This window comes from Lepidochelys kempii, chromosome 2 (assembly GCF_965140285.1).
Source record: "Lepidochelys kempii isolate rLepKem1 chromosome 2, rLepKem1.hap1, whole genome shotgun sequence".
NCBI lineage: Eukaryota > Metazoa > Chordata > Testudines > Cheloniidae > Lepidochelys > Lepidochelys kempii.
This window is the reverse complement of record NC_136381.1, coordinates 247,635,669-247,651,142: the sequence shown is the minus strand read 5'-3', so window position 1 is coordinate 247,651,142 and position 15,474 is coordinate 247,635,669. Positions and strand designations below refer to the sequence as shown.

Here is a 15,474-nt window from a genome sequence, read left to right as displayed (position 1 = left end):
CTTTTATTTGGTATAACTAAAAAACATTTTGCGATATGGCATTAATCCTGTTTTTAATTCTAAAAAGCATCAGGAAAGCAATTCAAGTAGATCGCAGCAAAGCAGTTCAACAGAGGATGTAATACTTAAATTGAGGATTTTCGTGCTACTTGATAGATCTTTAAGATATTGAAGATTATAGAAATGGGGAGAGGGATCATAGTTTCATGCTCTTTTCTGTTAAATTTGTAGATACATTTTTACAGGAAATAAGTAAAAGGAACAAAGTCCTTCAGAACTCTTGCTGTTCTGGAGAAACCATGTTTACAAATCTCTGACATTTTTCTGTAGGATGTAGATTTTTCTAGACTGTGAATGCTCCTTTAGGTTTGTAGTACTTTAATAGCAGCAGCACAGATCTGTACAGTCATACTAAAATGATTGTGAAACTTTCTATAGAAAGTCCAATGCCTGCTTTTCTAAACAAAGCTATTTTCTTTCACAATATTCCAAGAGATCCACAGCAGACTTCATAGCTAAGGTTACGTGTTTGTCACAGAAGTCACGGATTCCGTCACTTCTTCAGCAGCCTGTGTGGCTGGCTTGGAAGCCGCCTGAGAAGCTAGGTAGCCCCTGGGCCAGGTGCACTGACCACTGATGGGGAAGTCTCGGGCCCCCAGACCCCCAGCAACAGAAGTTTGGGTATGGGGGGGGCTCAGCGCTGGAGATTGGGGTGTGGGGCAGTGCTTATGTGTTGTGGGGGCTCCCTGGTAGGGCGACAAGAACTCCTCTCCCTTAGCTCCTAGCTCCATATGCTGCCTCTGCCTCCAGGTGCTGCCCCTGCAGCTCCCATTGGCCGGGGTTCCCAGCCAATGGGAGCTGCAGAACTGGGGCTTGGGGTGGAGCAGAGGCAGCACACTGAGCTAGGAGTTGGAGGTCACTGCTTCCCAGGAGCCGGGTAGGGAACCTGCCCCAGCACCCACACCCCTCTGCCCCCCCCCGGCTATGGCCCCCAGGACCCATGGCGTACCACCTGGAACACCACCTCCAGCACCCGTGGTGCCCCCAGGGCTGCCCCCTCCCCCCTGTTTTAGTCAAAGGTATATAGTAAAAGTCATGGACAGGTCATGGACTGTGAATATTTGTTTACTGTCCGTGACCCGTCCATGACATTTACTAAAAATACCCATGCTAAAACATAGCCTTATTCATGGCATATAAACTTTTATTTTACAAACTAACTTGTTCTTACATTTTTTTTGTGCTCTAAAACTTGCCAAATGTACTTCATTATATTTGAGCTATTTTTTTCTGATAGAAGTATGCATGGCAAGAGAGAGACTGGGAATTTTTAATAAAAATTAATAACATCCAGTGTTCTGTTAAACACTGGCGCTTAAGATACTGGAAGGTTCATCCTGGTGTGACCTTTTAGATAATATAAAAAAAATCTATTTGAATAGGCTTATTTGGTAAATGCAAACATATACTTGTATCAGTTCATCATGAATTAGTTCATCATGAATTAGTATAGTGAATAGGTTGCTAATTTTAAAACACCTTTGTTTAATGTAATACTAATTTATTTATTTAAATTGTAATAGGGCCATAGAAGAATGGTTTGCTGTTCAGCTTGGAGTGAAGACCATCCAATATGTAACCTATTTACCTGTGGGTTTGATCGTCAAGCTATTGGCTGGAACATCAACATCCCTGCCTTGTTACAGGAAAAATGAGATGCTGGAACAATTTTTGCTTTTGTTGCCATGGACTTGTAAACTTTTTTGTTGTTGCAGACTCTCCTGAATATTAGTCTGCCTTCATTGTAAAAGTTCTCCCTTAAAAGGAGTGCTTTGTTGTTACCACATTGTGCACCATTTGCATGTAATGTACAGAAAATGTGACTTTTTTTAAAAAATAGTTTGTCTTGTGTATGAACTTTTATATCTTGGCATCCACTAGTCAGTAGAAAGGAGTTCACTGTTATATAGAGCACATAAGTGTTTGTAAGTTATTCAGCATTTGCTAGATGAACAGTAGGGCATTACATTTGTGACTTAAATGTGAAATTTATATACTTATTGTGAAGAATATATAGTAGTCTATTGCATTTTCCATAATTTTACATATCTGCCTTGAGTTAAAAGGAATCTGCAGGGCTGAACTTCAAGAAGTGTGAATTTCAGTAATAGTATCATGTTAAACATTTTCTTGTTTGCATCTGTCTGAAGTATGATTTTTAGTGCTGCAATGTAGTGTAACTTCAACTCCAATTTTATTTCTAGTTACTGGAGAAATAACATGGAGTTGAGAAAGGAAAAAACAAGCAGCCTCTTGTAGTGTGCATAGAATGCTGCGTTAAAACATTCAGGATGTTTTTGCACATTTTCTCTTGAAAAAGAACAAGAAAATGTTCATTCTGCCCTTCATGCATAAAGCTCATTCCAATCTTATATCATCTCACACTAGCAAAAATCCAGAATATTATGGTTCTAATCACTGAAATCTATTCAAGCAAATTTTTAAAGCACTTTAGTTTATAGCTATTGTTATAAACCATTTATGAAAGTTTCAGATGTTCCACTGAATGTGAGTTGACTTATATAGGAAGGATTTGACACTTTTTGGTTACTTACCCCGAAAGGAAATTTTGTTTGTTTTTACACCTTCAGTGAACATGTTTTTAAATGGGTTAATTTCCCTAGTTTTATTTTGAGCCAGCAATATGAAGTAAATGAGTACTACCTCAAAAAATGAATTTCGGTCAGGATAAATTGAGTCTTTCCATAACCTCGAGAAAGTGCTTTTGGTCTGTGTCTGAAATACTGTCTTTAAGATGAAGAAAGACAATCATGCCAAATGTGATTTTTTAAGATTAACATTTAAGGCTAGTGGGGCAATACCACAGATAAACATCATGTGTCATCTTTGTTCTTTCAGCTCTAACTAGGGCTGCTGCAGTCCCTTCTCCATTCCAGAGGGAATAATTCTGTAGCTTTTCCCTCCTTACTCCCAAGTGATCTTACACTGGTTTTTCTCCTCATTGTGTTTAGCCTTGTACTGGCATTTTGTTGAGTTATTCCCAGCTGTTGTTCAAATAAGCAAATGCATATGGCAGCTGACATTTTCAGAAGGAAGAGGAAGGCTGCTTTAGACCGACCTTTTAGCTCTATCCCTAAGTGTGTGACATATCACAGCATAAGATGAAAGATCAAAGTAATTAGATGGTGGCTTCTTATATAGTAGGATATTTTAAGTGGATTGCCATAAGATATTAAGTATTATGATCTTCTAATCACATTCTTATGATTATATGAAACAAAAGCTGAGCTTGAGTCCTCTACAGCACTGCTTAGAATGAAGTTGAGAGGCTGATTTGTTAACCGGATCTTTCATTCATTAGTATATGAAGGCAAAGAGGTGGAGTAGGAGGGGAGAATAAGTGCACCATTAAGTAATTATGAAAAAATTGGGGTCCTAGCAGTAAACTGAAGCATAAAACTATGAAAGGATAATAAGGGGTGAGGTGGTTAATGGAGAGACTAAAAGAGCATATATGTGGCGACTTCATAGAGCAGAACATCTTACAGTAGCTTGATCTTTCAAAACACATGTTTTTCTGAGTAACAGTATATATGTAGACTGTGAGTCTTTCAGAATTGCCACACTTTCATACCTGATAGTGAAGAGTTCAGATGATCAGCTGTAGGCTTTAATTGCTGGTATCTGAAGACTTCTATTTAGAGGACCCTGTCACAGTATCTACGGTAATTGTCAAGTGGTTTTTTGTTTCTAACAATTTGGAAGATAGAATTTAAACTCTCATCAGATTTTTTTTTTTTTTTTACTCTCAGGGGCATACACACTGGGTTGGTGTTGGGCTACAGACATGTTTTTTACAAGACTAAAACATATTTTTGTTAGAGAGGAAGGAAAAGAAACATAAGCACAGATGCAGTTTGGATACTTAAAAAAAAAAAATAAAAAATTCACATTTTGCCATGTGCACCTCCTGCTAATAGAATCAAAGCAGCTTCAGGTTGGTCCATATCCAGTATCCCAAGCAATGATTAACCATTTAATTTGCTTGGACTTGACAAACTTAGGTTGGAGGAAAGGTTAATAGTGTGATTCTACTATCCTAAACTGTATTTAACATATACATATGTAACACAACCATTAGAATCTATGCAGTTTAATTGTCATTGTTTCCAGTGGCTGCTGACCTTTATATCACCAGAGTGATCAAGCTCTGACATCAGAAAGAAGTATACACTTATTTCCTCTGGGGATGGAGTGGAGGAACCAACCAAGGTGCTAGAGACAGGTTCTCAGGAGCAGACTAATACTTAATCAGTTGAATGACTGTACCATCTTTTAACTTTTATATATTCTACTACTTGGATGAAATATTGAGGCCATACATTTCCCTTTCCAGTAAGGCAAAGATTGGTGGTGGACAATGTTACGCTGACTGAACATGTGTAAGCATTTCAGTTTTGGTCATGCATGGAATCGAGAGTGTTCAAAAGAGAGCTAATCAGTGCTGAACTAATTATATCCAACATTTCATAAAATGGAGGAAAGTTGCTGTTACATATTTTCATTATTGATGCAGAACTTCACTTGGATGCATCACTGGACAAACTCTAAGATCTTTTGTGGTGGGGAGGGTGTTTCAACATAAGCAGTGAATATTGGTTTTCACAGACTCAAATTCTGTACATACTTTAGAGTCAGAATAATTTGGTGTGAAACATCTTATTTGTTGTCTAAGTCTGTGAAAGCCAATTTTTTGGGGGGGAAAAATCCTGAATTTATAAATATGTGAAACGACTTGTTTTTATTTACTTGTATTCTGCTGATTGTTTTTAGATGTTTAGTGTTTTCTTCATTACAGGTTGAAAATGCATTAAATCATTCAACAGAGTTTTGTAACTTGCTGTTCATAAACTCTGTCCTTATTACCTTAGTGTTGCTGTTACCTCAGTATTGCAGCCAATGGGAAAGCAATCAAATGATTCCCCGCCACCATCATAATTTTCAACCCTGATCTCTTTCTTCTACTCTAGTTCGGTTTCCAAGGCAATGGCAGGCAGATTGCTGCTGGAAAAGGGCTAAAGCTGTCCCTGAAAACATGACTTCTGTGTTGTAATTTGCTATGCTGACAGTTCAATATAGATTTTAAAAGGGCTCAAATGTCTTTTATTTCCATTTTTTTTCAAATTCCGTATAAGCAAATCTTTAATTGCATCTTGTTTCACAGGTTATAAACGCCCTTTTTTAAAAAACGTTGTATGAAATTGATTTTTGTGCTTAAAGAAACTAGTTAAAATGAATACAGTACAATTTTAATTTACCACTGATATCACAATAAACTGAGATGAAGATTAAGTGATCTTGTAGATTCAAACATCCATGTAAAAATGAATGACAATTGCTATGGAAACACCTTGCAGAATTCAAATCCATCCTAAAATGTTCATGTAGAGTTGTCAGTATCATGTAACCATTCCACATTGTTCTTGTCTGGTCCCACAAGGCAAGCAATAGGATGCAAAACCTTCAGGGAGAAAAACCTAAAATACGTATGGGTTTGGAGCTCAGGATACAATAGATGGCACTATTCCAACTCTCTGAACTAGTGTTGTTAATTGGAGTTGCTGGATATACCCCTTGCTGGGCCCTGGGAGGGGAGGATATTGCCTGATTTGAACGCGGGCAAGAGCCAGACCCAAGCAGGGGGAGGTAGTAGATTGGGAGACAGACCTTATGGGAAGGGGAGTTACTGTGACAAGGCGCCTGGGGCAGAGTGGGGAAGGAAACTGATGGAGTTGGGGTGGGTGAAGTGAGACTGGATCTGGCTGGTCCATAAAAGTGGACTGAACCAGGGAGGAGGAGATGGGGGTAGGGGAGAGCCAGGATGTGGTGAGATGACTGGGACAAAGAGTATTGGCGGGGGGGGGGGGTGGCACTGAATTCAGATGAGGAGCACTGGGAGAAAAATTTGGACTGGGAACCAATTGGGTGTGGAGAAATGTGGTCATTGTGGAAGGAGACTGGAGAGACCAGATTGCTAGAGGAACTGGGGAAGGGAGGGATCTCTGCCTGGGTGAGGAGACTAGGGATGTGGAGCTTAGGACTGGTGGGAAAATGGAATGACTGGGCAAGGGAGTGGCAGGGAGACTGGTAAGAGGTGTATGGAGGGATGAGACAAGGACTTGCTGGGCAAGAAGATGAGGACTGGGGTGAGAAACCTGAGAAGTGGAAGGAAACATGGGTGGCTAGGTGAGGAGAATGGGACTTAGGTGAAGAGTCCAGGGTGGGAAAGGTGGAGACAAGACAGCAGAATGGGTCTTGCTTGAAGAAAAGGAGTGGAAGTCGGTACCTGCTACAGCACGCTCCTCAAGCCTGGAATAGAACCCAATTTCCTTGAAATCTAAACTTTTTAATCATGCTGATGAATCATGTGGGTGTCTGTGATGTCACATGATGGGATTTCTATGTTTTCAGTTTGCTTTTTTAAAAACCTAGGCAGTTATGCACACAAAGCTAAGCTGAAAGAACATAAAGGTTGCAGAGTCAAGAACCTAACAGTTGGGAAGTGCCAGAATTAAGACTGCATGTGAACCCTTAATTTGGCCCTCTTGTTTGTGTGCATTTAGAGTAGAGGTTGTCAAAAAATTTCTGATGGAATATTTGTCTACTGGAAAATGCCAGTCCCTCCAAACATTCCATGAGAACTTGCTGGTTTCACATAATTTTGTTTAGAAAAAAAAATCAAAATGAAGCATTTTGATAAGGTCAGAACAGAATGTTCCTGATCAGGTTGGAACATTTTGATTATTCAAACTTATTTGATTATTGAAACCTATTTATATTTTCTATATTTTCTAAAAAAAATATGAATATATAAAAACATTGTCAAGAGTCTAAATCCAAACAACACATTTCAGTTGCACCAAAATGTTTTTTTAATTCCACGGGCATCCAGATCTGCCATTTCCTAGTGTCTGCAACTTTGAGGTTTTTTTAATATAGTTTTTTGTTGTATGTGTAGTATTACTTAAGTCTTCAGATTGCTGTGCAAACATCTATGGTCAGTAATGGTCTCATTTACACTTAGAGCCAGAGTAAACTGTTTAAATTGGAGCATAAAGCTTATGCTCCAATACGTCTGTTAGTCTACAAGGTCACAGGACTCTTTGCCGCGTTTACAGATCCAGACTAACATGGCTACCCCTCTGACACTTGTTTAAATTCAGTGTCCTTAATTCCAGGTTTGACTGGTTTTTGTTTTAAAAAAAATCCCCTACAATTTCATTTGGGTATATTGAATTTCGATCTTCAGGTGTTGTGTAGTGCTGCTAAGCATCGTCAAACAATTTCGTGTATTCACCACCAGAAGTGACAGCATGGCAGTAGTAGGTAAGGATTCTGGATATAAAAGATCCTGTGAAAATCAGCAATTCTTTTGGAACAGTATCCTTCCTAAGGACACAAGCAATGGTTACAGTGAAATGTCTTCAGTTAGGGTGCACACACTAGCAGTTTTTAGACTAGGTATCTTTGCTTCTTACTTACCTGACAGGAGCAAATTAAATTAGTTAAAGGAGATGCCATTTCACCTACTCCTTTCCACAACACAAAAGCATAGGGCTTGTCAGCACAAGAAAGTTATGCAGTTTAAATAAGTGAGATTTTAAGCCAGTTTAATTAAATCTGCAACCACTCTCTTACTTTGGTTTAAATTATGCTTACTGCAGTTTATTTTACTAATCAGGAAGTCTTTAAGCTAAACCGAAGTAAGGATATGTCTACACTAGAAACACTACAATGGCCCAGCTGCAGATGCACCGCTCTAGTGTTGACACTGACTAGAGTGACGGAAGTGATCCTTCCACCGGTGTAGTAAATCCACCTCTCTGAGAGATGGTAGCTAGGTGGATGGAAGAGCTCTTCCATCCACCTAGCAGCGTTTGCACCAGGGCTTAGGTTGGTTATACATTGCACAGGGTGTGATGTAGCTAAATTACCTAACTCTAGTGTAGAGCAGCTCTGAGAGTGTCCACACGTTTAAGCTAAATTGGTGCAGATCTCGGAAGGACAAAATGTCCTCGCTACAACTCTTCACTTGGCAGATTTTAGCACCCTCTTCAAAAGCCCTCTGAAGTCAATGAAAAGACTCCCATTGACTTCTGTGGGCTTTTGATAACACCCTAACAAGTCTGTTTACAGATTAGAATACATATGTACAGATAGTAGGACTGTCAAGTGATTAAAAAATTAATTGCGATTAATTGCACAATTAAAAAAATGAATCATGCTGTTAAACAATAATAGAATATCATTTATTTAAATATATTTGGATGTTTTCTACATTTTCAAATATATTGATTTCAATTACAACACAGAATACAAAGTGTACAGTGCTCACTTTATTTTTTTATTAGAAATATTTGCACTGTAAAAAACTAAAGAAATAGTATATTTCAATTCACCGCATACAAGTACCGTAGTGCAATCTCTTTATCATGAAAGATGAACTTACAAATGTGGAATTATGTACAAAAATAAGTGTTTTATTTTTGAATGCAATGTAAAACTTTAGAGCCTACAAATCCACTCAGTCCTGCTTCAGCCAATTGCTCAGACAAACAAGTTTGGTTACAATTTTCAGGAGATAATGCTGCCTGCTTCTTGTTTACAATGTCACCTGAAAGTGAGAACAGACGTTCGCATGGTACTGTTGTAGCCGGCTTCACAAGATATTTATGTGCCAAATGCTCTAAAGATTCATATGTCCCTTCATGCTTCAACCACCATTCCAGAGGACATGCGTCTATGCTGATAACGGGTTCTGCTCGATAACAATCCAAAGCAGAGCAGACCGACCCATGTTCATTTTCATCATCTGAGTCAGATGCCACCAGCAGAAGGTTGATTTTCTTTTTTGGTGGTTCGGGTTCTGTAGTTTCTGCAGCGGCGTGTTGCTCTTTTAAGACTTCGGAAAGCGTGCTCTACACCTTGTCCTCAGATTTTACAAGGCACTTCAGATTCTTAAACCTTGGGTCAAGTGCTGTATCTATCCTTAGAAATCTCACATTGGTACCTTCTTTGTGTTTTGTCAAATCTGCTGTGAAAGTGTTCTTAAAATGAACTGCCATAACATGCCATCCGAGACTGCCATAACATGAAATATATGGCAGAATGTGGGTAAAACAGTACAGGAGACATACAATTCTCCCCCAAGGAGTTGAGTCACAAATTTAATTAACGCATTATTTTTGTAATGATCACCATCAGCATGGAAGCATGTCCTTTGGAATGGTGGTTGAAGCATAAAGGGACATATGAATCTTTAGCGCATTTGGCATGTAAATATCTTGCGATGCCAGCTACAACAGTGCCATTCAAACACCTGTTCTCACTTTCAGTTGTCATTGTAAACAAGAAGCGGGCAGCATTATCGCCTGCAAATGTAAACAAATGTTTTTGTCTGAACGATTGGCTGACCAAGAAGTAGGACTGAGTGGACTTGTAGGCTCTACAATTTTACATTTTGATTTTTGAATGCAGTCATTTTTTGTATGTAATTCTACATTTGTAAGTTCAACTTCCATGATAAAGAGATTGTGCTACAGTACTTGTATTAAGTGAATTGAAAAATACTGTTTTGTTTTTATGGTGGAAATATTTATAATAATAAATATAAAGTGAGCACTGTACACTTTGTATTCTGTGTTGTAATTGAAATCAATATATTTGAAAATGAAAGTATACAAAAATATTAAATATAAGTATTTAAATGGTATTCTATTATTTAACAGTATGATTAATTGTGTGATTAATCACGATTAATTTTTTTAATCGTTTAACAGCCCTACAAAGCACTTTAATGGAGCAAATATCTCCTCTGGGGCCTTAGTTGCTGAGTATATAGATAGCGACAGTAATCCTGCAAGGCAAAGATCAGATGAGGCAGATTAGTTTTGTGGGGCCAAGGGCCAGAGCAAGTGGGGGCCCCTCCCCACCGCTTCTGCCTGCCCTTCTCGTTGGAGCTCCTTCACCCCCAGTGGGGCACGCCCAATTCTCTGGCCTTCAAGAAGTGCCTCTCCTGCAGCGAGGCTGTCCCCATTGCAGACACACACTCACGTTCAGTGCCTCAAGGAAGAACACATTCCTCAAAAGTGCACACTTGGCCAGCAGCTTAGACCTTGGTCTCTCAAGGACAGAAAGCTAAGGCAGAAGATTATATTCATGGAGGCAGCTCTCAGACCTTCTCTGGACTCATGCCAAGAGCCTTCCACAGCCATGAGTCTTCCCCACAGCCCTCAACATCCAAGGGTCGAGGGGTGAAGAAATCAGCCACTGCGCCCTCTCACAAGTTGAAAAGGAGCGGGAAGACCCCATAGCCAGCCACAGGCTAGCTGCAAATGATCCCCAGTATGCTCAGTATCTTTGCTGCTGAGAGAGGCCAAGCCTGGGACACATGGCTCAAGGAAGACTACGGCAGCAGGTATGTGCAGGTTGACATGCCCACAGACCCAGTGGGCAAGAGCATTGACCCATGGTACCTAAGGAGAAGAACAGGAGCAAAACACTCTAAGGCATCACCGGTACATGATGTCCCATCAGTATCGACACCACACCTGGTACATGAACGGCTGATGCAGACAAGATCTCCGTGTTCCCCAACTCCGAGACTGCATGTGGCACCAAGTTGGTCGGCACTCAAGGGACCTCTGTATAACTGACATACCAGACTCTCCTCAGCGCTGGGACCTCCACATTGAGTCTCCGCCCCACACGGGAGTCCACTCCACTGCCTTGCTACGCTCTCCATTCTCCTCGCACAGTGAACCGTAGGAGGGTATATCTCAATACTCCTCCCAAGCCCCTTACGGTGCCCAATACCAGCAGGGCCCCTGGGCATAACCTCAGATAGTCCCACCACTGCTGTCCTGATATGGCCATCCGTGGGCACCACCACTGGGCTCCAGGCCACCGCCATCCCAGTGTACATACTGGGACCACTGGGCTGCATACCGCCCCCTTGCATCTTGGGCTTCTAGTCCCACCCGTGAGCCCCTGAGACACACATCCTTGGCCACAGCATCCAGGGGTTCAGGGCTCCCAGAAGGAATTTTGGAGGAGTATGAGGGTGATGTCAAGGAGGAGGCGATCCCCAAAACGATCTCCTCCTCCTCCCCAGACAAGGCTGTCATGCTGCCCCCCACTGTAGGAGCAGATTTTTGATAGTCCAGAGACTTGTAACGTATTTAAACCCCTGTCAGCATTTGGGATACCCATTGTTATGGTTGTAGCTAAAAGCAGCTTAAAGGATGCCTTTCTGAAACCATGGCACAGCTAGCAGACCAGGAGGGGAGGGTGAAATGAGTGACCTCAAGGAGTAAACATGGCCCCCTGCCTTCCTGACTTGAGTTGTTTCTTTGAAGCATGAGGTTCTGCAAGATGGAAAGTCTGGCAATAGTTAACTATTGCTACACAGCTGGTTAACTGGTGGAAAGTTCCCCTCACTAACTGATAGAAAATTGCCCACCTGGCAGGCTGGAAATCTCCATCTTTAACTTAGCTTCTGCTCAGTAGTTTTTTTTTTTTATGAACAAGCTATGTCTACTAACAAAGATAAGTAAGGGGGGAGAGGTTTGGACTTTTTGGGATCTCTTCAATGCACACAGTTTGGGGTCCCCCAATGGCAACTGAAAGATGGGTCAATTGGGTGGGCAGCTGCTGTTGTAATACTTAAGAGCCACACCAAACTTCATTAATTATTTAGGATTGGGGATGTTTCGCTAAGTTGTTGCGGACGCATGCAAATGCTTGAGACTAAAGTATAGCTTTAAGGGAGAGCACTCTTGTGTTATCCTGTTTGTGCCAGCCATCTATTGGTCAGACAGCCGTGTCTCCATTGATTTATTTCCTGATACCATCTCACACAGAGTAAAGTTACCAAGAGCTTTGGGTTGAAAGAACACCAGGTAACACCACCATCCCTGGTGGATGACCATCAGGAATGGCAGTCAAGAATGGGCACGAAGGGCTGTCAGGAATGCCTACCTCCATTTTTCTACCTCTCCTTAGGGGAAAGACTATCAAGATCATGATAGACTATCCTGATTGTATTATATTAACCAGCAAGTTGAAGTGAGATCCCCTCTGTGTGTGCTGAAGCCATAAAGTTATGGAATTGGTCCATAGTCTATCACGTCAATTTCCAGCAACGTACCTTCCCAATGTGCAAAACACCATGGTCAATGTCCTCTGCAGGCACTTCTTCCAGGACTACAAATGGGAATTGGATCTATGAATACTAGATGACATATTTTGAACATGAGGACATCTGGAAGTGGACCTCTTCACCACTGCCACAAACAAGAAATGTCATCTGTTTCATTCAAGAAGGGGTCTGGGCCTCCATTCCCTAGGGGACGCCTTCCTTCTATCTTGGATGAAGGGCCTATATTATGCATTTCTCCCAAAGTCTCTAATTCTAAGAGTGATGAACAAGATGAGGAAGGACAAAGTTGGGGTTATCCTAATAGTCCCAGTGTGACCGAGACAAGCATGGTACCCTTACCTCTTTTGATTGTTTCCTTGTCCAGTGATCAATCTTCCATGTACCCCTCACCCCAAGATGTTGGCCGAGTGCTTCATCCCAACCTAGAAGTTCTCTGCCTCAAGGTGTGGCTCCTTGATAGTTCTCTGGGATAGAGCCTACCTGTTCTGTAGAGGTATAGCAGCTGTAGTTAAACACCAGGAAAGACTCCACCTTCAGATATGGAAAATATTTAGCTATTTGATCTGAATGCCAACAGTTTAGACCAGAATCTTCCTCACTTTCGCTTATTCTGGATTACTTGCTATAACTGAAGAAAATGGCTCAATCAAAGTTCATTTGGCTGTGATAACTGTCTTTCATTCTCCAGTGCAAGAAATCTTAATATTTTCTCACCCTACAACAGTTAGGTTCATTAAACAACTGGGGACTCTTTCTTCAAGTAAAAGTCCCCACTCTGGTTTGGGATCTTAATCTAGTTCTCAGAGATGTCACAAGACCCCCATTTCAACCAGTGGGTTCCTGTTCCTTACCAAACTTGTCTGTGAAGATGGCCTTTTTAGTAGCCATTACATCAGCTCGAAGAATTGGTGAAATTGGGTCCTTGATGGTGGATACTCCCTTTACAGTATTCTTCGAGGGCGAGGTTTCCCTACATCCACACCCTAAATTCCTACCTAAGGAGTCATCTGAGTTTCATATGAATCAGGCTATCCGCTTACCATTTTTTCCCCTGAAACCATCAGGAAGCTTCTTTCCAAGCCTTACACATCAGAAGAGCATTGGCCTTTTGAAATGGTTTGGTCCTATCTAGATAAAGTCTCCTAGACTATTTACTTCTATTGTAGACAAATCTAAGGGATCCACTATTTCTATCCACAGACTATCAAGGTGGATTTTGAGGTGGATTATCGCTTGCTATGATACTGTCAATGCCCAGCCTTCTGTTGGAGTATTGGCCTACTCTACAAGATCATATTCAATGTCTATGGCCCTACTTAGGGACATTACAGTAACTGAGATTTGCAGAGCTGCTATGTGGTCTTCAGTACGTACTTTCTCCAAACGCTATGCCTCGGTCCATGCCTCTAGAGCTGGTGTGGCAGTTCACAGTGCAGTCCTGTCTTCAGTACTGGACTCTGCTCCAGAGCTGCCTATTCTTTCCAGGGATGCTGTTCGGAAGTCATCTGAAGCGGAGTAGCAATCGGGATATCACTCGAAGGAGGAGAAAAGGTTACTTGTCGTGTGTAGTAACTGTAGTTCTTTGATATGTATGTCCCTATGGGTGCTCCTCTACTTGCCCCACATCTCCTCCACTTCAGAGATTCCTCTATGGGATTTTGAAGTAAAGAAGGAGATGAGGGTGGTTTACCCACCCAGCTCTAGATAGCCTTGGTTCAGGACATGAGGATACGTAGGGCTCTTGTGCTGACCAAATGGGCACTGCTAGTGAACTTCACTGCAGGTGCATGTGCATGTGAAGTGGAGCATAGGGATACACATCTCCAAGTACTACAGTTACAGCACAGGTATCCTCTCCTTCCTGCAGCTGAAATGGTATAACCCAAATCCTAATGATATTTTTGACTCCTGTAATACAAGGCCCCAACCCCTTTAATAACAGATTTCTGGGCTAGTACAAGTATGGTCAGAAATACTCATAGTTATGTGTTGTGTGAGTCTCCAGGCTTGATTTAAGGAGCTCCCTGTTACCTAAAACCTAGCAGGGAAATGTATTGTTTTGGACAGACCGTATTCTGTGGCTGGAAGGACAGTATTATTGAGTGAGCATGTCTACAGAATTGCAGCTTGAAAACTTAAAATCATTTATCTTATGTGACATAAAATGTGAATGCCTAAGGAGAATTCTGAAAAGCCAGTCACTGAAGAAGACAAGCTGTAGAATGAGCACTGAAGACTACCGCTGAGCAGGAAAGCACCTGCTGAAGATGGCATTCCCAATGATACCCTGAAAGATAGAAAGTTAACAACAGAACTGTTCTCAGATTTTACTACAGACACACAAGATTGTCCAGGATGCCTGAAATAACCTTGTTATGCTTCATGGAAAACGGTGAGTTCAGAAATGGTTTCAGCCACCTTTACAATTTTCCATGTTTTCCAGAATGTAATGTGCTTGTTGCAATAACGAATTTTAACCAAGCAGGTGAGCAAGTGGATGTGCATTCGAGTAGGACATAACAATAGGCTGTTTCTATATATCAGCTGCTGGATAGCTGAAAGGTAAGTTGTGTGGTGTGACGTTCTAAGGCAGCGTTTCTCCAAACTGAGGTTCCCAACCCAAAAGGGGGGTTGCAAGGTTATTGTGTGTATGTGGGGCGAGGGTCGCAAAATCACAAAAAATATTGCCCAAGGGAGGTGTCAAGGTTCCTCCCCCACTCTGAACTCTAGGGTACAGATGTGGGGACCTGCATGAAAAACCTCCTAAGCTTATCTTTACCAGCTTAGGTCAAAACTTCCCCAAGGTACAAAATATTCCACCCGTTGTCCTTGGACTGGCCGCTACCACCACCAAACTAATACTGGTTACTGGGGAAGAGCTGTTTGGACACGTCTTTCCCCCCAAAATACTTCCCAAAACCTTGCACCCCACTTCCTGGACAAGGTTTGGTAAAAAGCCTCACCAATTTGCCTAGATGACTACAGACCCAGACCCTTGGATCTTAAGAACAATGAACAATCCTCCCAACACTTGCACCCCCCCTTTCCTGGGAAATGTTGGATAAAAAAGCCTCACCAATTTGCATAGGTGACCACAGACCCAAACCCTTGGATCTGAGAACAATGAAAAAGCATTCAGTTTTCTTACAAGAAGACTTTTAATAAAAATAGAAGTAAATAGAAATAAAGAAATCCCCCCTGTAAAATCAGGATGGTAGATACCTTACAGGGTA

The 15,474-nt window shown here is 41.3% G+C and overlaps 1 protein-coding gene across 3 annotated transcripts in view; it reads left to right on the top strand.

Moving 5' to 3' along the window:
- WDR37 (WD repeat domain 37) overlaps positions 1 to 3,374 on the top strand; it is a 66,320-nt gene extending 62,946 nt beyond the window's left edge. For all 3 annotated transcript variants that reach the window (XM_073334473.1, XM_073334474.1, XM_073334475.2), the window contains one exon: positions 1,584 to 3,374. In XM_073334473.1, the coding sequence (XP_073190574.1) occupies positions 1,584 to 1,715 (132 nt within the window). In that variant the 3' untranslated portion in view covers positions 1,716 to 3,374. The remainder of the gene's footprint in view (positions 1 to 1,583) is intronic.
- Positions 3,375 to 15,474: the final 12,100 nt, after the last annotated feature.